Source organism: Grampus griseus, assembly GCF_964374135.1.
Source record: "Grampus griseus genome assembly, chromosome: 9".
Taxonomy (NCBI): domain Eukaryota; kingdom Metazoa; phylum Chordata; class Mammalia; order Artiodactyla; family Delphinidae; genus Grampus; species Grampus griseus.
The window spans coordinates 22,738,289-22,756,090 of NC_139003.1; the positions used below are offsets into that span (position 1 = coordinate 22,738,289).

The following is a 17,802-nucleotide window of genomic DNA, read 5'->3' on the forward strand; positions in this document are numbered from 1 at the left end:
AACAAAGAACGCAGGTTACTGTTAGAATCAAAGGAAAATGTCATTGACAACATAAGCATTTTTCTTAAACACCAGTCCACTTAAGAACCTCTTTATGTTTAGCACTTAAGATCCGTTTATTCTACAAGAACCGAAAAAATCTTCCTGTATAAATTGGAAGATGATGTTAAATTTAGATAACTATTCAAACTCACATTGGAAAAGTACTAGTTAATTTTATGTTTATGAGTACACATCCTTATGTCTTCTTTATAAATAGTAACATTAACTGTGCTGTTCTTTAAAAATAAATTACCAGAATTAAAGTGCACATTCTTAGAATATTCAAACTTAGAATATTCTATCACTATCTTTGTTAGAAGTTACATTTAAAAATTCCTATTTATTCCTCTCTACTCTGGTGGTCGCTTTTCCTCCCTCCCTTCCTCCTTCCCTTCCTTCTCTTTTTCTTTTTATCTCATTAAGTTCAACAGTATAGCACTGTTCACTTCACCCAGTATAGCCCTCATTTTGAAGAGGAGGTTACAGAAAAAATAAAATGTTCTTTGTAGATAATCTCTGGTCAGTTACTAGGGTCCCAGCAGTGAGAACCTTGGGGTACAGTAAGACCAGGCGGGGCAGACTCAGGAAACTATCTAGAGCAGGGGTTGGCAAACTCAGTAAATATTTTAGGCTTTTCAGTTCTCATGTCCTCTTTTTTCCAACTACTCAACTCTGCTGATGTAGAATGAAAGCATTTTATAGACAACATGTAAACAAATGAGTGTGGCTGTATTGCAATAAAACTATTATGGAAACTAAAATTTGAATTTCATAGAATTTTCATGTGTCATAAAGTATTTTTTGTCTATGGATTTTTCCCCTCAACCATTTAAGAATGTGAAAAAAAACCATTCTTAGCTCACAGGCTGTATAAAAATGTTGGTGGGCCAGTTTTGGCCCATGGGCTATAGTTTGCTGATCCCTGAGCTAGAGAATTTAAATGCTATTTATTATTCTTGCTGGGGGATTCTTTAATAGGGAGGGGAATGAGGTGGAAATAACCAGCAATTTTTGAACACTCATGTTTAACAAGCATTATTCTAAGCACTATTATATTGACACATTTAATCCTTACAACTCTAGAAAGTAGGTAGTGTTATTATCCCCATTTATGGATGGGGAATCTGAGACATAGAGAGATGAAATAACTAGTCAGTTATCACACAGCTAATGGAGGCAGAGCCTGGGTATAATAACTCACCAAGTTGGGTCCAGCACTGTCAATCTGAGCCCTTATGCTGCACGGCCTTTCTGGGTAAAACATCTCACATCTTCCAGCAAAGACATATTTTCACAGGCATCCACATGGAGAATCTTTGTCCTGACAGCTCCATTAAGCATTTGAACAAAAAGTTACAGAATGTTCAAAGTAATGTTTCCATTTGGAGGCAAGGGGACAGATGGCGCTATCTTATTTAGTAAGAAAGTCACAGTCACCAAAGGTGTTTGAGCAGAGGTGGGATGACTTTTGTACTCTTGCAGTTCCTTTGAAAGACTTTATTTTCTTTTCTATAAAAGTAAAAATTTTAAATTCTTCCTTTTTGAAATTTAAATCTGGCTAATTACTGAAGGAGCAAATAGGCTGAACATCTCCCCATAGCCCACTCAGGCCCAATCTCATTCCATTTACAGGATCTGGGGGTGTCTGAATGGCCAGAAAAACTGCTTGTAGGAAATTACATTTCAGATTGCTTTGGCCTATTGCTATGAGAACTGAGTGAATCTCCCTTCACCTCATCCACCACCACAACATACACACATGCAGACGCACACACACACACCCTATTCTTCCCATCTATACCCTTTCGTATAACATTTCTTCCTAGCTAGAAAATGTCTGAAAGCAGTGTTAGGGAAGAATTATCTGATTTAATTATTTGATATATTAAATTTATAGTCATAGAAGAGAACATTGATATAGAAAAATAGATCTCCAGGATAAATGATAAGAGCAAGAATAGAACAGTACATTGTGCTTCTAATTGTAAAAAAAAAATGTCGATGAGGAGGAGATGGGTATTATCATGGGGATTTTCTGAAAGAATAAAAAATAGAAAAAAATATTGGCAGTGATTACTTCTGGGGAATGAGACAGGAGATCTGGGTTGGGAGATTACATTTTTCTTTGTGTACTTTGAAAATCATTTGAATTTTTTGCATGTATCTTAACAAAAATACCAATACATAAATGTATTCTTCAGTTTTACACATGTTCCCTCATGTCATATCCTCTACCCAAGCCTAAAACTCTTTCTTTACTTGAATCTCCTTTGACTACATCAATAGCTGCAAGTATTTTCTGGATAAAAATAACTTCCCTGGGTCTTGCCTTAAACCTCTAATACTGATAAGAGTAAATGAATCAATATTGCTATTTGTTAGTGTCTGATGAGTTTTAGTGGGTTGAATGGTGGCCCTCCAAAAGGTATGTCCATGTCCTCATCCCTGAAACCTGTGAATATGGCAAAAGATAAAGATATTTAGATTGCTTCCCTGTTGGCGCAGTGGTTGGGAATCTGCCTGCCAATGCAGGGGACACAGGTTCGAGCCCTGGTCCGGGAAGATCCCACATGCCGTGGAGCAACTGAGCTCACATGCCACAGCCGCTGAGCCTGCACTCTGGAGCCCACGAGCCACAACTACTGAGCCCACGCACCACAACTACTGAAGCCCACAGTCCTAGAGCCCGTGCTCCGCAACGGGAGAGGCCACAGCAGTGAGAAGCCCTTGCATCGCCATGAAGAGTAGCCCCCGCTCACTGCAACTAGAGAAAGCCCGTGCGCAACAAAGACCCTATGCAGCCAAAAAAAATAAATTAATTAGAAAAAAAAGTTAAGGATATTTAGGTGGTTACAGAGCTCATCAATTATAGCATCCAATGAGATCAAAGTCGTGAGTTTGATTGTTGTATGAACAAGTGTCATTTTTGTTCCAAAAGCACAGGTGAACTTTTTTTGGGGGGGGGGCGGTGCTGCACAGCTTGTGGTGTCTTAGTCCCCCAACCAGGGATTGAACCCAGGCCCTGGCAATGAAAGCACCGAGTCCTAACCACTGGATAGCCAGGGAATTTCCCCACAGGTGCATTCTTGATCTCAGCTAGTTTTATTGTAAATATGGGTCATCTCAAGAAGGACTAGAGGAATGAATTCTAACTTACCACTACTTGGGGGAAAAACAGAAACCATCAAAACACTTGTCTTTATATAACAATGATTAATAATTGTTAGGTGGAAGAGCTGGGGATCTATGGGCAAGAAAGGTCAAGAAAGCCACACTGCAAGTATCAGCATAAAGCACTGAAATGAGTGTTTTCAAATATTCACTGGAAAGCTGTTGATATTCTCAAGAAGAATCTCTAGGGAGTTCCCTGGCGGCATAATGGTTAGGGTTCCGGGTTTTCACTGCCCTGGCCTGGTTCAGTCCCTGATGGGGGAACTGAGATCCTGCAAGCTGTGCAGTGTGGCCAAAAAAAAAAAAAAAAAAAGGAATCTCTCAGATAGTCCCGCCACCAATCTCAAGAGCTCCCTGGGAATCTGCTCTGACTCACTGTCTACCCATATGCAACTTGCCTCCCTATAGGTAGTATGCTTCTCTGGACCAATGTTAGGCTCACCTACGTGAACTGCTTTTTGCCAGTGGACTATGAGCAATCTAACTTGTGCCACATCCAAGCAGGAGCTTTATTTATTTATTTATTATTCTGTGAGTAGTGTTTGTTCAGTTGGAATTTCTTCTTTTTTAAAAAAATATTTATTTATTGGCTGCGTCAGGTCTTAGTTGCGGTGCACGGGCTCCAGAGTGTGTGGGCTCTGTAGTTGCAGCACGCCGGCTTAGTTGCCCCGCAGATTGTGGAATCTTAGTTCCCCAATCAGGGATCGAACCCAAGTCCCCTGCATTACAAGATGGATTCTTAACCACTGGACCACCAGGGAAGTCCCCAAGCAGGAGCTTTAAATGTGTTTTCGTGGTACGGTTTGCTCTTTTGCTCCTGCCCTTCACTATGAGAACAGTATGTCCCAGGTAAGGGCTATTCCATCAGACTAGTGCCAGAATGAGACAACATACAGAGCAGAGCTAATCTAGCAAGTCAATTGAGTTGAGTAGAGCTGCAGCTGCTTGCCAGAACCAAGAACAAGAGAAAAAGGTTTGTCATAAGCCACTGAGATTTTGCAGTTGTTTATATCAGCCTAGCCCCAGGGAATACTAATGCAAGATTTTATATATTCATCTCTCTAATTATACCCTTCCTTTCTAGATCTAATGTCTTGATTCTCTTGTGTTGAAGAAGTTAAAGACCAAATTTCTAACTCCAGTACAATTCTTTTTATTAAAGTACTTCAGTAGAGAAACAGTGTTATCAACAATCAACACAAACTTTACTGAAATATTCACAAATAAAAATCTTCTACTTTATAAATCACTCAAATAATGTTCTTCTGTGTTGTAACAGTAATCACCATTGGAGGTTGGTTACTCTGATTTATTCCTAACCACACACATGTATTCTCAAATTGGGAGATTCAAATCAGTTACTGTAACATATGGGGCTGGCTATCAGTACCTGAATGCTAGTCCCAGAAAGTCAGTAGAAAAATGATGTAATTTGAAACTAATCATTTATCTTTGGTGCCTCAGTTTTTCCATCTGCACTGAGAATTTCCCTTAGAGAAGATTTATTAAAAAATATGAAATGTTAAAGTTTAGCATACATCTATGCCTTGGAAAGAATTCACGTGCTTTTTTTTTTTTTTTTTTTTTTTGTGGTACGCGGGCCTCTCACTGTTGTGGCCTCTTCTGTTGCAGAGCACAGGCTCCGGACGCGCAGGCTCAGCGGCCATGGCTTACGGGCCCAGCCGCTCTGCGGCATGTGGGATCTTCCCGGACCAGGGCACGAACCTGTGTCCCCTGCATCAGCAGGCGGACTCTCAACCACTGCGCCACCAGGGAAGCCCACGTGCATATTTTTAAGAGGATAACTTATCTGCTCTTGATTAAATTAAATACTATATACTATTTATTCAAAATAAATAGACTGATAATTGTTCTTTTCTTGAAAGTTGTCTTTTCACTTAAATCACATTAAAATCATAGGTTAATAGGGTTCAATAGTGTTCAGTAATGATATACTCAGTAAATTACTTTAATTGCAATGAGGACTGCTGTCCTACTCAGACAAAATTTACAGACTATTTTAAGTTTCATCCATTACATACTTACATTCTTCATGACCTCACCATAAAAACAGAAATCCTGCTACCCGTAAAGCACAAAGGGGTGAAATTCAAGCTATAATCAGAATTTTGGTATAGTTCCTTTGGAAATCATTAGCAATCTATCCTGACTTCAAAAGAGACTGTGGTTGACAAAGGATGGAGTAAATAAGCTGATTTTGACTAGATGTCCTGGCACAATTAAAGTGGCCTGGTGCTATCATAAAAAACATTCAGTAGTGTCCATGTTGCAGGGTGGGGGCATTTAAAGTAAAAAAGCTTGAAAGTATAGATGCCATAATTCTGAGGACGGAAGAGAAATAAGATGATCCTGATTGAATCAGAAACTTTTCTAAAAACCGTGTTTCGGTTGGGAAGACTGTGATTCTGCTGTAAAAGGGAGAAGTTTAAAGAGGTTGGTACAACAACCCTTACATTTTCAAAGAAATGTGTAATACTTCTAGGTAGAAACAGTATTGCTAAATACCCACATGACACTTTGAAACTGTTAGCAGTAAAAAGGGAAAAAAAATCATTTATCAACATAGGAGACAAAGAAAAATGGTAACCTGTGATGCTCTCGCTGTTCTATTCAATTAAAAAAATAAATCGATCACAAGCACAAATGGACATGCCATCTCAATAAATAAAACCTTCTGTAGATAACTTGTCATTTAAAAATGAATTAGATGAAAAGAATAATTTTCTGCAATGTACTCAAGTCATTTTAAGACTGAAATAGTTTCAGAAAAACATGAAACATCCTTAGAGGAGGCCTGACTGTTTTGTACTGGTTGTGGCAGAGCACTCCATGCCCTATACAGAGTACACAAGGAAATACTTTTCACACTGAACATAGATCTCTTAATAAAGAAAAACACTACACAATATACCTTTCTATAACATGCAGTATTTAGGTAATAGTAAATCATCATCCTTCACAAAGAAGATGCAGTTGCTCTAAAAATCATCTCAGAGCTAATGATTTTAGAAAGAGGTGAGCGTCAGAATTTTAAATTTAAAATACAGACTTAATTTCAAAGTTGGGTTTGCCAAACCTCTGGTAATCCAGGGTGAGCAAGAAGGAAATGTTCTCCCTATTTTATGACCTGCACTTCCCATTACCTATGATGAATGCCATGAGTCAAATGCCATAGTAAACTTATTCTCACTTTTGGGGCCAGCAAAGGCTAGCGTGGTTCTAGGCAAGACGAAAGCAGGGAGCAGTCCCACAAAAGAGCCTGTCCAGGACTGATCCAGCAGGAGATTTCAAGGGCAACTGGGCACCCAAATGACCCCAGGGCAATTAGATCAATTTTTTATCACTCAGGCTCCCAGCCTTGTATTATATCTCCAGGCCTAACTGCTCCCATAATAGTCCTGAACTACACTGGATGTCCTAAGGCTGGGTCACTGCTACCCTGGACAAGCACTCCTAGAGCTGGAAACAAAGGCTGAGTGGGCAGGGTAGGCAGAGCACCATTTATTGGAGCCAACCCCCATCTATCAGATGCCTGTTGACAAGAGCTCAGTCAGTGATTCTGGAGCAGCTCCTCCCAACAGATGGGCTGTGAAAAAACCTCTCTCTCCAGCCAGAGCTCATATGAGTAGTGGAAATCCTCAGGCAGATCCAACCTCTGCCCCAGCACACTCTGCAGGCAGTTATCCACAGGTGAAAACTCAGAGTCCTGGGGTCTGTCATACCGGCGGCTGTTAAAAGCCTCAATGTTGGCCCTCAAGGTGCATTCTTCTGCTTGGAAGTCCCACGGCCTGGCATCGATGTCTGTGTTGGGAAGATTAGAAAGAAAAAGATGTATACACCTCAGGACACTGTTCCTCTTAGCACAGAGCATGGTCTATGGGATACCAACAATGCAACTGCTCAGAATTTCCTTTTTTGTAAAAAGCAATGTACAAAGTAAGTATATAACACGCTGCCAGTCAGGTTTAAAAAATATACACATGCCCACATACATATGCTTATATATGCAGAGACTATCTTTGGAAGAGTCTAGAAACTGGTTAACAGTGATTACCGCTGAGAAGGAAATGAGGGCCCTGAGGGAGGTAGACTTCTTTTTATTGTATTTCCTTTCCATTATTTCACTTTCTTGCTAGTTATATGTATTATATTTTCCAAAACAGCAACTCGGTTCCCTTTATTGAACTTTCCTTAGGAATAGGAGTTTCCCACTTGAACAAAATCACAGTTTTCAAGGAATGGTAAGAGGCAGGAAGGGGCACAACAAGGAGAACCAGAATGAACCAGTTACTGAAGACTTTCCTGATTCCATGGAACCTCCTCCAGCACACAAAAAATCTATATGCAGCTTATGTTAAGATTATGAGGTGGGGCTTCCCTGGTGGTGCAGTGGTTAAGAATCCGCCTGTCAATGCAGGGGACACGGGGTCGAGCCCTGGCCCGGGAAGATCCCACATGCAGAGCAACTAAGCTCGTGCACCACAACTACTGAGCCCACGTGCCACAACTACTGAGCCCACGCGCCTAGAGCCCATGCTCTGCAACAAGAGAAGCCACCACAATGAGAAGCCCACACACCGCAACGAAGAGGAGCCCCCGCTAGCCACAACTAGAGCAAGCCCGCGCACAGCAACAAAGACCCAACGCAGCCAAAAAAAAAAAAAAGAAGCAAGCAGACAAATCCAGAAGGTGGATATTCTGCAGAACAACTGGCCTAGTTCTTCAATTATGTCAGTGTTATGGGCGGGGGAAAAGAACTCTGCTAGATTCAAAACAAGTAAAAGGATATAACAATCAGATGAAATTTGCGGTCCTGGGTTGGATTATGACTTGGAAAAGAATAGCTTTAAAGAATATTTTGGGGCAACTGGGAAATTCTGAACATGGACTTGATTATTAGATAAAATGAAAATGTACTGATATAGAAAGGTAGAAATAATGTTAACTAAAAAGAGAAAATTATACACAACACTGTAAAGCAACTATACTCCAATTAAAATTAATAAAAAAAAGAGAAGATTACAAAATAGCATACACAATTTGCTTTCACTTAAATAAAATGTAGGGCTTCCCTGGTGGCGTAGTGGTTAAGAATCTGCCTGCCAATGCAGGGGACACAGGTTCGAGTCCTGGTCTGGGAAGATCCAACATGCCACAGAGCAACTAAGCCCGTGTGCCACAACTACTGAACCTGTGCTCTAGAGCCTGTGAACCACAACTACTGAGCCCACATGCCACAACTACTGAAGCTCACGCGCCTATAGCCCGTGGTCCACAACAAGAGAAGCCACCACAATGAGAAGCCCACACACCACAACGAAGAGTAGCCCCCGCTTGCCACAACTAGAGGAAGCCCATGCGCAGCATGAAGACCCAATGCAACCAAAAATAATAATAATAATAAATAAATAAATAAATAAAATGTATGTGTATATGTAGAGGAAAAAATCTGTATGAACATACAATAAGATTTTGGTGGCAATCTTTGGACGGTTCAAATATGGCATAAATATGGTAATATTGTAAAGTGTTTGCTTCCTTGTATTTTCTAACTGCTTTGTAATAATAAAAGGTTATTTTATTTTTAAAAATCTCTCAGAGAGACTGTCATACACAGTGAAATAAGTCAGAAAGAGAAAAACAAATACCGTATACTAACACATATATATGGAATCTAAAAAAAGAAAATAAATGGTTCTGAAGAACCTAGGGGCAGGACAGGAATAAATACGCAGATGTAGAGAATGGACTTGAGGACATGGGGAGGGGGAAGGGTAAGCTGGGACGAAGTGAGAGAGTGGCATGGACATATATACACTACCAAATGTAAAATAGTTAGTGGTAAGCAACCGCATAGCACAGGGAGATCAGCTCTGTGCTTTGTGTCCACCTAGAGGGGTGGGATAGGGAGGGTGGGAGGGAGATGCAAGAGGGAGGGGATATGGGGATGTATACATATAGCTGATTCACTTTGTTATACAGCAGAAACGAACACACCATTGTAAAGCAATTATACTCCAATAAAGATGTTAAAAAAAAAAATCTCTCAGAGAAACCTGTCACTTAAAGGAATGTTTTGAAAAGGGGTAATTATCCCTCAATTGACTTGTTCTATAAAATGGATTTTCATAGTTTACATGGGACAGGGTACGTGCTGGAATTTGAGGCAGCGCCTTAACGTTTGTTGTAATAGCACCTGACTATAATCATATATTTTCTCATCTAAAATATGTAACAATTCATACCAAAAGAGTAGAGACGCCTGTTTAGTTTTGTTTCAATCCTGGGCAACTCCCAGAGGTCAAAAGCTCTGAGAATACTCACCATTCCCATAAGCCCAGTCATCATTCATGCGGTGGCGTACTTTCTGATAAATGGCTGACATGGTTTTCATGTTGCTTTTCCTCCACTGGCGCCCGAGGTACTTGGTCTGTATTTTTAGCAGCTTCAGCACATAAAGTTGCAGCATGGCCTGTTTGACCTTGAGGGCCCGCTTTAAGATTGGAGCAGATTTAAACACTACCAGCATCTGCCCATTTAAAGAGGGATAAGAATGAAGAAAGATATGGATCTAAAGTTTCTTTGGAATTTCCAACTCACAGAAAAATTAAGCCAAACCTGGCTAACCTCAGACTACCCTGGGGAGCTTTGGAAAATCTATGGTCCAAGCTCCACTTAGACTTAGTCTTTAAGAACAGAGGAAGCACTCCATTTATATTTCACAATTCAAAATTTCTAATATTCAAAGTGCAAAAAAATTTTGTCAGCCACACATCCCCTTTCCACTGTTACCAGTTTTCTGTGTATCCTCTGGAGATAATTCTATGTATGTGTATGTTACTTTTATTAACAAAAATGATAGCAACTACATACCCTTTCACCTTGTTCCATACCTTGATTTTTTTTGAATTTTATTTATTTATTTTTATTTTTTATACAGCAGGTCCTTGATTTTTATTTAACAATATATTTGAAAATTATTCCACAGCAGTACAGAACCATCGCATTCTTTTTAATGATTGTATTAATATTCTATTATAAGGATGTACATAAATAATTTAACCAGTTGGTATTAATGAGCATTTACGTTTTTTCCAATCTTTCATGATTACAAAAACTGCTGCAGTGAATAATCTTAGACTTGTATCATTTGAGATGCGTGACTATAATCCAAAATACAATGCTAACTTCCCTACCAGAGCTGCCCTGAGGGAGGGTCCATATTCAGCTCCCTGAAAAGAAATGGACCAGTAAATAATTATCATAGAATAAGTAACCAGAATTAGGAGGTGCTAAGTCTTATGGAGCGTTGAGTGTCTATCTATAAAGCTCGCAAAGCGAGAAGTCCATATTTACTAAAGATAAAAAAAACCCAATTAGGTGGACACCATGATCTGAAGCTCCACTCACCATGGTTCTGGAATGCTTCCATTTGGTCAGTTTATTGAGCAGCCTCAGAAGGTTGATGCAGGAAAAGAGGTTCCTCCAGCAGAACTGGTTGTTGTCTCCAGCTTCCTGTAATAAGGCATGCTCATCATTATCTCAACACCTATAAGGCATTCCTTCCCACAGAAGTATGGAAGTCACTGTTGGTCAGTTTAGGTGAGGCCTTCCATATGAAATGCTACCTCCTTTCCATCCCGCTCTTCACACAGTCAGGCATGCAATATTCTTCAACTGAAAACACACAGCTGCCAATCCTGGAAGACTCTGTACCTAGAGCAAGTACTGGCTAGAAAGATGGTACATGAACATAGAAACTTCATTTAAGCAAGCTTTCTTGTGTAGCTTTCTGCTTTAACATCAGAAAAGAGATGATAGAATTTTGCCCCCATATACTCTACACTTAATTAAGCTATGTTTATAATTGCTAAGAGTTATTCTGGTAGATTTCAAACTATTGGGTTGGCCAAAAATTTCGTCCGGGTTTTGTAAGTTACAGAAAAACCCGAACGAACTTTTTGGCCAATCCTATATATTGTATGGATCTGATATTCATTACAATTAATTCTTGAAAAAATCAACCTCCACCCTCCTTTATCAAACCATATTGCAGTAAACTGCTTCATTCTCTAGCATGGAAGGAAAAACGGCAGATGGCTTATTGGAACCAGGTGTTTCTCTTGAATGTTTCTTGATAGCTTGTGAGCACCCAACCAGAGATAACAGATGGATGTCAGATCAGAAACAGGTAACTACTCATAGAAACATCTTTCAGGGACAAAAATAAGAGTCTGGGCTTTGGGGCTCGCACCTATATACTGGTGTCAGAAGCTATATAAATCAATTAACACACTTGGTGGTCAAACTAACATCTTGGAAATTTCTCACGTCTACAATGTGAGAGAATGTAGGAGTGGGAGATGTGTAGAAGTGAACTGCTTACTGGTGAGTGGAAGATTACCCCCTCCTCTCCCAAATTAATTTGAAGCAAGCAAGGCAGACATACATCAACTGTGGAATGAACAGCCAAGACTTTTGAGAATATTAGGCTCTCCTAAGAAAGAAATAAGACTGAGGATCAAAAAGGTGCAGGGAAACTTTTCAGAAATATTGTTTAGAAATAATGTTCTCCTGCGAATTCCCTGGTGGCCCAGCACTTAGGACTCACCACTTTCACTGCAGGGGCCCAAGTTCGATCCCTGGTCAGGGAACTAAGATTTCACAAGCCGTGCGGCACGGCCAAAAATAATAATGTTCTTCTTCCTCTAGCAAATGTTCAATATTGTGTTTAGAACTAGTCCCAGGAAAGCTGTTTTTTCTTTTTTTTTTTTTTTTTGCGGTACGCGGGCCTCTCACTGCTGCGGCCTCTCCCGTTGCAGAGCACAGGCTCCGGACGCGCAGGCCCAGCAGCCAAGGCCCACGGGCCCAGTCGCTCCGCGGCATGCGGGACCCTCCCGGACCGGGGCACAAACCCCCGTCCCCTGCATCGGCAGGCAGACCCCCAACCACTGCGCCACCAGGGAAGCCCGCTATCTGTTTTGTTCTAAGAGAGACTTCCATGGGAGCCTCCACTCTAGTGCAAAACAGATCAGGTTTTATAGATGTTACATTTTGTGTGGCTAACAGAGGAGACAGACTCCTAAATGCTTATGTTTTAAAAAGAAGCAGGGGAAACAAAAACATAAGAGAGAAGTAAGTATATTTCAGCTGTGAGCTTTCTTCATCCTGACTTCTAATACGGTAGCTGCATAAAAAGACTTGCATCCCTTGTGGGATATGGGAGTAGTGGCATGGTCTTGGAGAAGCGGCACTGGAGTAGGCACCAGGACACACGGGTTATGGCTTCAGCCCTGGCTGTATCACCTTAGGCAAGTAATTTCCCTGTTTCCTGTAAGAGGCTGAACTAAGATAACCTTTAAGATCCTTTTATCTCTGACCATTCAATAATTCTGTGGCTTACTTTCTCCAGTTGGCTTAAAAGTTAAAGTTTTGAGGGAGAGAATGCTGATTGTGGCTGCCTTTTTCTCAGAGCTGAGTCTCAAGGGTCCCAAGAGCTGCCCCAGTCCCCTTCTGAAGGTAGTCTCACCTGCCCAGGGCCCTTCCCTCTGATAATGCTTCCCTGATGTCCATAACTAGCCCCACTTCTTGCATCACCAGATGCTGCCTGGAGTGGGCACTGAAAGCACACACGCTGGTCAGCAGCTCTCCCTGGAGAGCTGAGTCCAGGCTTGTTGTCTTCTTTGCTGGAGCCCTGCTCAAACCTTCTCCCTTCTTCCAACCCAACAAATAATCTTTTTCCCAGAAAAAGGTCCATGGGTGCCCTTTCAGAATTGCCTGTCTTGAGAGTTTTTTCTTTTTATGTTCCTTTAAAGCAGGTTTGGGCTTCCCTGGTGGCGCAGTGGTTAAGAATCTGCCTGCCAGTGCAGGGGATATGGGTTCGAGCCCTGGTCCGGGAAGGTCCCACATGCCGCGGAGCAACTAAGCCCGTGCGCCACAGCTACTGAGCCTGTGCTCTAGAGCCCGCGTTCCAAAAGTATTGAAGCCCGTGCACCTAGAGCCCATGCTCCACAATAAGAGAAGCCACCGCAATGAGAAGCCCGCACATCACAATGAAGAGTAGCGCCTGCTCACAGTAACTAAAGAAAGCCCGTGTGCAGCAACGAAGACCCAAAGCAACCAAAACCAAATAAATAAATTTATAAAACTAACTAAATAAATAAAGCAGGTTACCTTCTTCCTTCCTCTTTTTTTTTTTTTTTTTTCTGGACTCAGCATATTAATTAAGATGCAAACTTCTTCATGGGGATATATTTTGTGAACAGCAGCACTTGGCTGTATTCTCTTGTTCCTGGTACTTAGCAGTATCCAAAGCAAGACCTTTACTCACTTTCAACCAGCTAAAATTAAAAAAGACTTGCCCTGGGGCTTCCCTGGTGGCGCAGTGGTTGAGAGTCCGCCTGCCAATGCAGGGGACGCGGGTTCGTGCCCCGGTCCGGGAAGATCCCACATGCCGCGGAGCGGCTGCGCCTGTGAGCCATGGCCGCTGAGCCTGCGCGTCCGGAGCCTGTGCTCCGCGACGGGAGAGGCCACAGCGGTGAGAGGCCCGCGTACCGCAAAAAAAAAAAAAAAAAAAAAAGAATTGCCCATGTTCCACTCTCACAAATAAATATTTGTTTGCATACACATTTGGTCTGAAGATTCAGTTTAGCAACCACATCCTACCCTTTCAGAGCATTTCTAAGGCCCTACAAGGGTTCTACTCTCAAAGATCCATCCATAGCTCAGCTGAGTGAGCCAAGCCAAATAAAAACCCACGCTCTAGACTTCCCTGGTGGTCCAGTGGTAAAGAATCCGCCTTCCAATGCAGGGGACGCGGGTTCGATCTCTGGTCGGGGAACTAAGACCCCAGATGCTGCAGGGCAACTAAGCCCGTGCACCACAACTACTGAGCTCTGGCGCCTCAATTAGAGAGCCTGTGTGCCACAAACTACAGAGCCCATGTGCTCTGGAGCCTGCGTGCCACAACTAGAGAAGAGAAAAGCCACACGCCACAACTAGAGAGAAGCCCGTGCTCCGCAACGAAGAACCCACGTGCCACAACGAAGGATTCCGCATGCCTCAACGAAGATCCCGCATGCCGCAGCTAATACCCGACACAGCCAGATAAATAAATAAAGTTAAAATGTTAAAGAAAAAGAAAATATATTAAAAAAAACAGGCTTAAGACAATTAAGTGGATAATTAACTCAGACGACTGTGGGAAGGAAGAACAGAGTGTTTCTTCCTTTTGTACTGAGGAAATCAGATTGGTTAGAATCTGAGCACTGGAAGAGACTTAGCTGTTCTAGTCCAATGCTGTTATCCATAGAAGCAAAACCTGAGGCCCAGAAAGAGGAAGGTGGTCTGGCCAAGGTCACATGGTAAGTGCCCCAACCAGGGCTTGAACATAGATTTCCAGTATTTACTGAATTCTAACACTTTGTCTTTATTTACTGTTCATCTTCTGATTAAGTTACTGCTAGGTTAAGGACCCAGATCTAGGTATCATAAGAGTTATGATTCTCAAAAGTGATGTGAGGACGTATGGAGGAAGGAGAAAAGAAAATTTCAGAGTCATTTGGGGAGCTTTAGCAAACTACTTGTGCCCTGGGAGGGACCTGGGCATGTGAGTTTAAAAAATCACCCCATTACAGAAAGGGTGACAACCAGGAAAATCGATAAAATGCAAAAAAACCATTTATTCATGGTTCTTCCTCTGTATAAATACCTCATGGAAAATGGATATATACCTTATGATATGTTCACATTTTGTCTAGGATAGAGAAACAATAATGCTAATGGTGATATTGCTTTTAAATAGTGATGGTGAATGTCAAAACAAAGACTTTTATTTAAGGAGGTCACAAATCACTGGTTAAATAATGCCTAAAAGGAATGCTAGAGACCTTACTACCTGAACAAAAAGAAAACAAAAATAAAAACAATAACAAAAATCTTCTGGAATATCTGTAAATATCTGGATTAGGAAGTTATAAAAACTAATAAAGATAGATGAAAGGATCAGGTATATAAATTTAAGTGATATGAACATATTTTTATAGGTATTTCTGAATATAAATCATACCCAAATTTGAAGAATTTTGCAATGAACTACCTTTTAAGAATTAACTTAATAATTTCACTTGCCTAGATCTGAAAGGAAATGACAAATATTTTTTTGCAAATGGCTAGGCCATGCAAATTCTTACCCTCTGCTTTGGACAACACTTCACCACTCCACCTGCTTCCATATCAGTAGAGGGTAAGACTGGGCAAGATACTAAGAAACTTCTAGGTCTGATACTCAATGACTCCAAAATATAATGTGTATTTAGTTAGAAATTATAAATGCATTGTTGTAATAACATGATATATGTTATAAATTACATATAAAGTAAAAAAGGATATTAATACATACAAAAGGTCTAATATATCCCACCCCTAAAGCATCATGTTGCACACCCTATTTTTCATACCATTGCTCTAAACAACCATCCAGATGCTGAGCATCCTACAGTACTTGAGGCCATACCCACTGCCTTCTCTAGCAACCTCCTTCTAAAGACCATACCTAACTTCCACACAATCATACATTCACCATCCTTCTCTTATGTTTGGAATTTAATTTTTTCCTAGTTTAGTGGATTGAATTTGAATACAGACTTTTGGAGATCTAGAAATTGTAAGGCTTCCTGCACCAGGTAGGTGAGGAAACTCTTCAGTACATGAGTAAAGATGGCCTATTGTAGAGCTAGATATTTTGACAAGATGAGAAGACCATAGAAATTAATGTGCCATTAACTTTGCCTTTATTTCATGTCCATTATATGTGTAGTTGGAATTCCAAATGAAGTTGAACTCAGTTCAAATACAGAAAACTGAGAAAATATGAATCAAGACTACCTTAGCCAAGTAATTCCACTTCTAGGAATCTATCTTAAGGAAATAATCAGAGATGAGGGCAAAGATTCATGAGTAAGGATGTTCATTTTGGATTTATACAAAGAACATTGAAATAAATGCCCAACAATAGTAGAAAAAAATCATTTTTTTAAAATTAAGTAGTGTAATATTATATGTAGCTATTAAAAATCATGTTCTAAGAATGTTTAATAAAATCATATTGTGAACATTTAAATTTTACTATGTGAATTGAAACATATGTAAAGTCCTTATTTTATTAAATAATATGTGTGTGTATATATGAGTGAATATATAAATATATATGGTTAACTGTAACAAAATATTAACAGTGGTTTATTTTCTTTCCCGTATGTTTCTGTATTTCCCCAATTTTCTGCAATAGTATATATCAATTTTAAAGTCAGAAAAAAAAATTGAAATGTTACTTAAAGAAAATCCTATACATTTAAAATGCCAGTACATTTTCTGTGCTTACAATTAATTCACTGAGCCTGAAAAAGACATAAATCTTACTCATATAAACACTACTCCTTTCTGAGTGCAGAAGCCATCAGTTTAGATAAACAAACCACTATACTGAGGATCTATGTGGAGTAAACTTGCTAGTTAAGTCCATGACTGAGCTCAGGGAAATACTTCTAAGTTCAAGTAAAAAATAAAAAAATCTGTGGTTACCAAATGAAACCACCAGGTGCCACTGTTGCTTCACAGAAAGGACAGGAATCCCTAGCATGAATCTGTTTTTCATTAAGAATAGATACATGCTTTTTTTTTAAAAAAAAAAAAATTTCATTTATTTATTTATTTTTGGCTGTGCTGGGTCTTCTTTTCTGTGCGTGGGCTTTCTCTAGTTGCGGCGAGCGGGGGCCACTCTTCATCGCGGTGCGCGGGCCTCTCACTGCCGCGGCCTCTCTTGTTGCGGAGCACAAGCTCCAGACGCGCAGGCTCAGTAGTTGTGGCTCACGGGCCCAGCTGCTCCACAGCATGTGGGATCTTCCCGGACCGGGGCACGAACCCGTGTCCCCTGCATCGGCAGGTGGACTCTCAACCACTGCGCCACCAGAGAAACCCAAGAATAGCTACATGCTTTTACCTACTCTTAGATAACAATAAAGTCTTCTCAGAGGCATAACAAGTATTTCAATAATTTTCTGTCCATATCCCAAAAAGTTAATCAGAAGAGATAAGAAAGTTTAGTTCCCATCAATTCCTACTTATGGGATTGAGAAAAGAGAACACATTGTATCAAGAAATTGATTCAGGTCATAAAAGCTGACTTTATGTTTGTTTGTTTTTGCGGTATGCGGGCCTCTCACTGTTGTGGCCTCTCCCGTTGCGGAGCACAGGCTCCGGACGTGCAGGCTCAGCGGCCATGGCTCACAGGCCTAGCTTCTCCGCGGCATGTGGGATCTTCCCCGACCAGGGGACTAACCCGTGTCCCCTGCATCAGCAGGCGGACGCTCAACCATTGCGCCACCAGGGAAGTCCGACTTTATGTTTTGAAGTACCCTACTAACAGTAGAGCTTTAATGCTATCCCTGTACCACTGTTTCTGTGAGAAAGTGCATTCCTCATTCCAACTCTGAATGACAGGGCTGCATGTCTCCACCCTGGCTCTGCTACTTTCAACTATAAAGTTTTGGCAGCTATTTAACTTCTCCA

At 40.8% G+C, this 17,802-nt stretch overlaps 1 protein-coding gene across 1 annotated transcript in view; it reads right to left on the reverse strand.

The window, feature by feature from the left end:
- Positions 1 to 4,350: 4,350 nt before the first annotated feature.
- Positions 4,351 to 17,802, reverse strand: part of STRIP2 (striatin interacting protein 2) — a 44,257-nt gene continuing 30,805 nt past the window's right edge. Inside the window, exons 19-21 of the mRNA XM_082662555.1 lie at positions 10,645 to 10,749; positions 9,559 to 9,763; positions 4,351 to 7,035 (exon numbers count right to left, since the gene is read on the reverse strand). Coding sequence (XP_082518681.1) covers positions 6,785 to 7,035; positions 9,559 to 9,763; positions 10,645 to 10,749 — 561 coding nt within the window. The 3' untranslated portion in view covers positions 4,351 to 6,784. The remainder of the gene's footprint in view (positions 7,036 to 9,558; positions 9,764 to 10,644; positions 10,750 to 17,802) is intronic.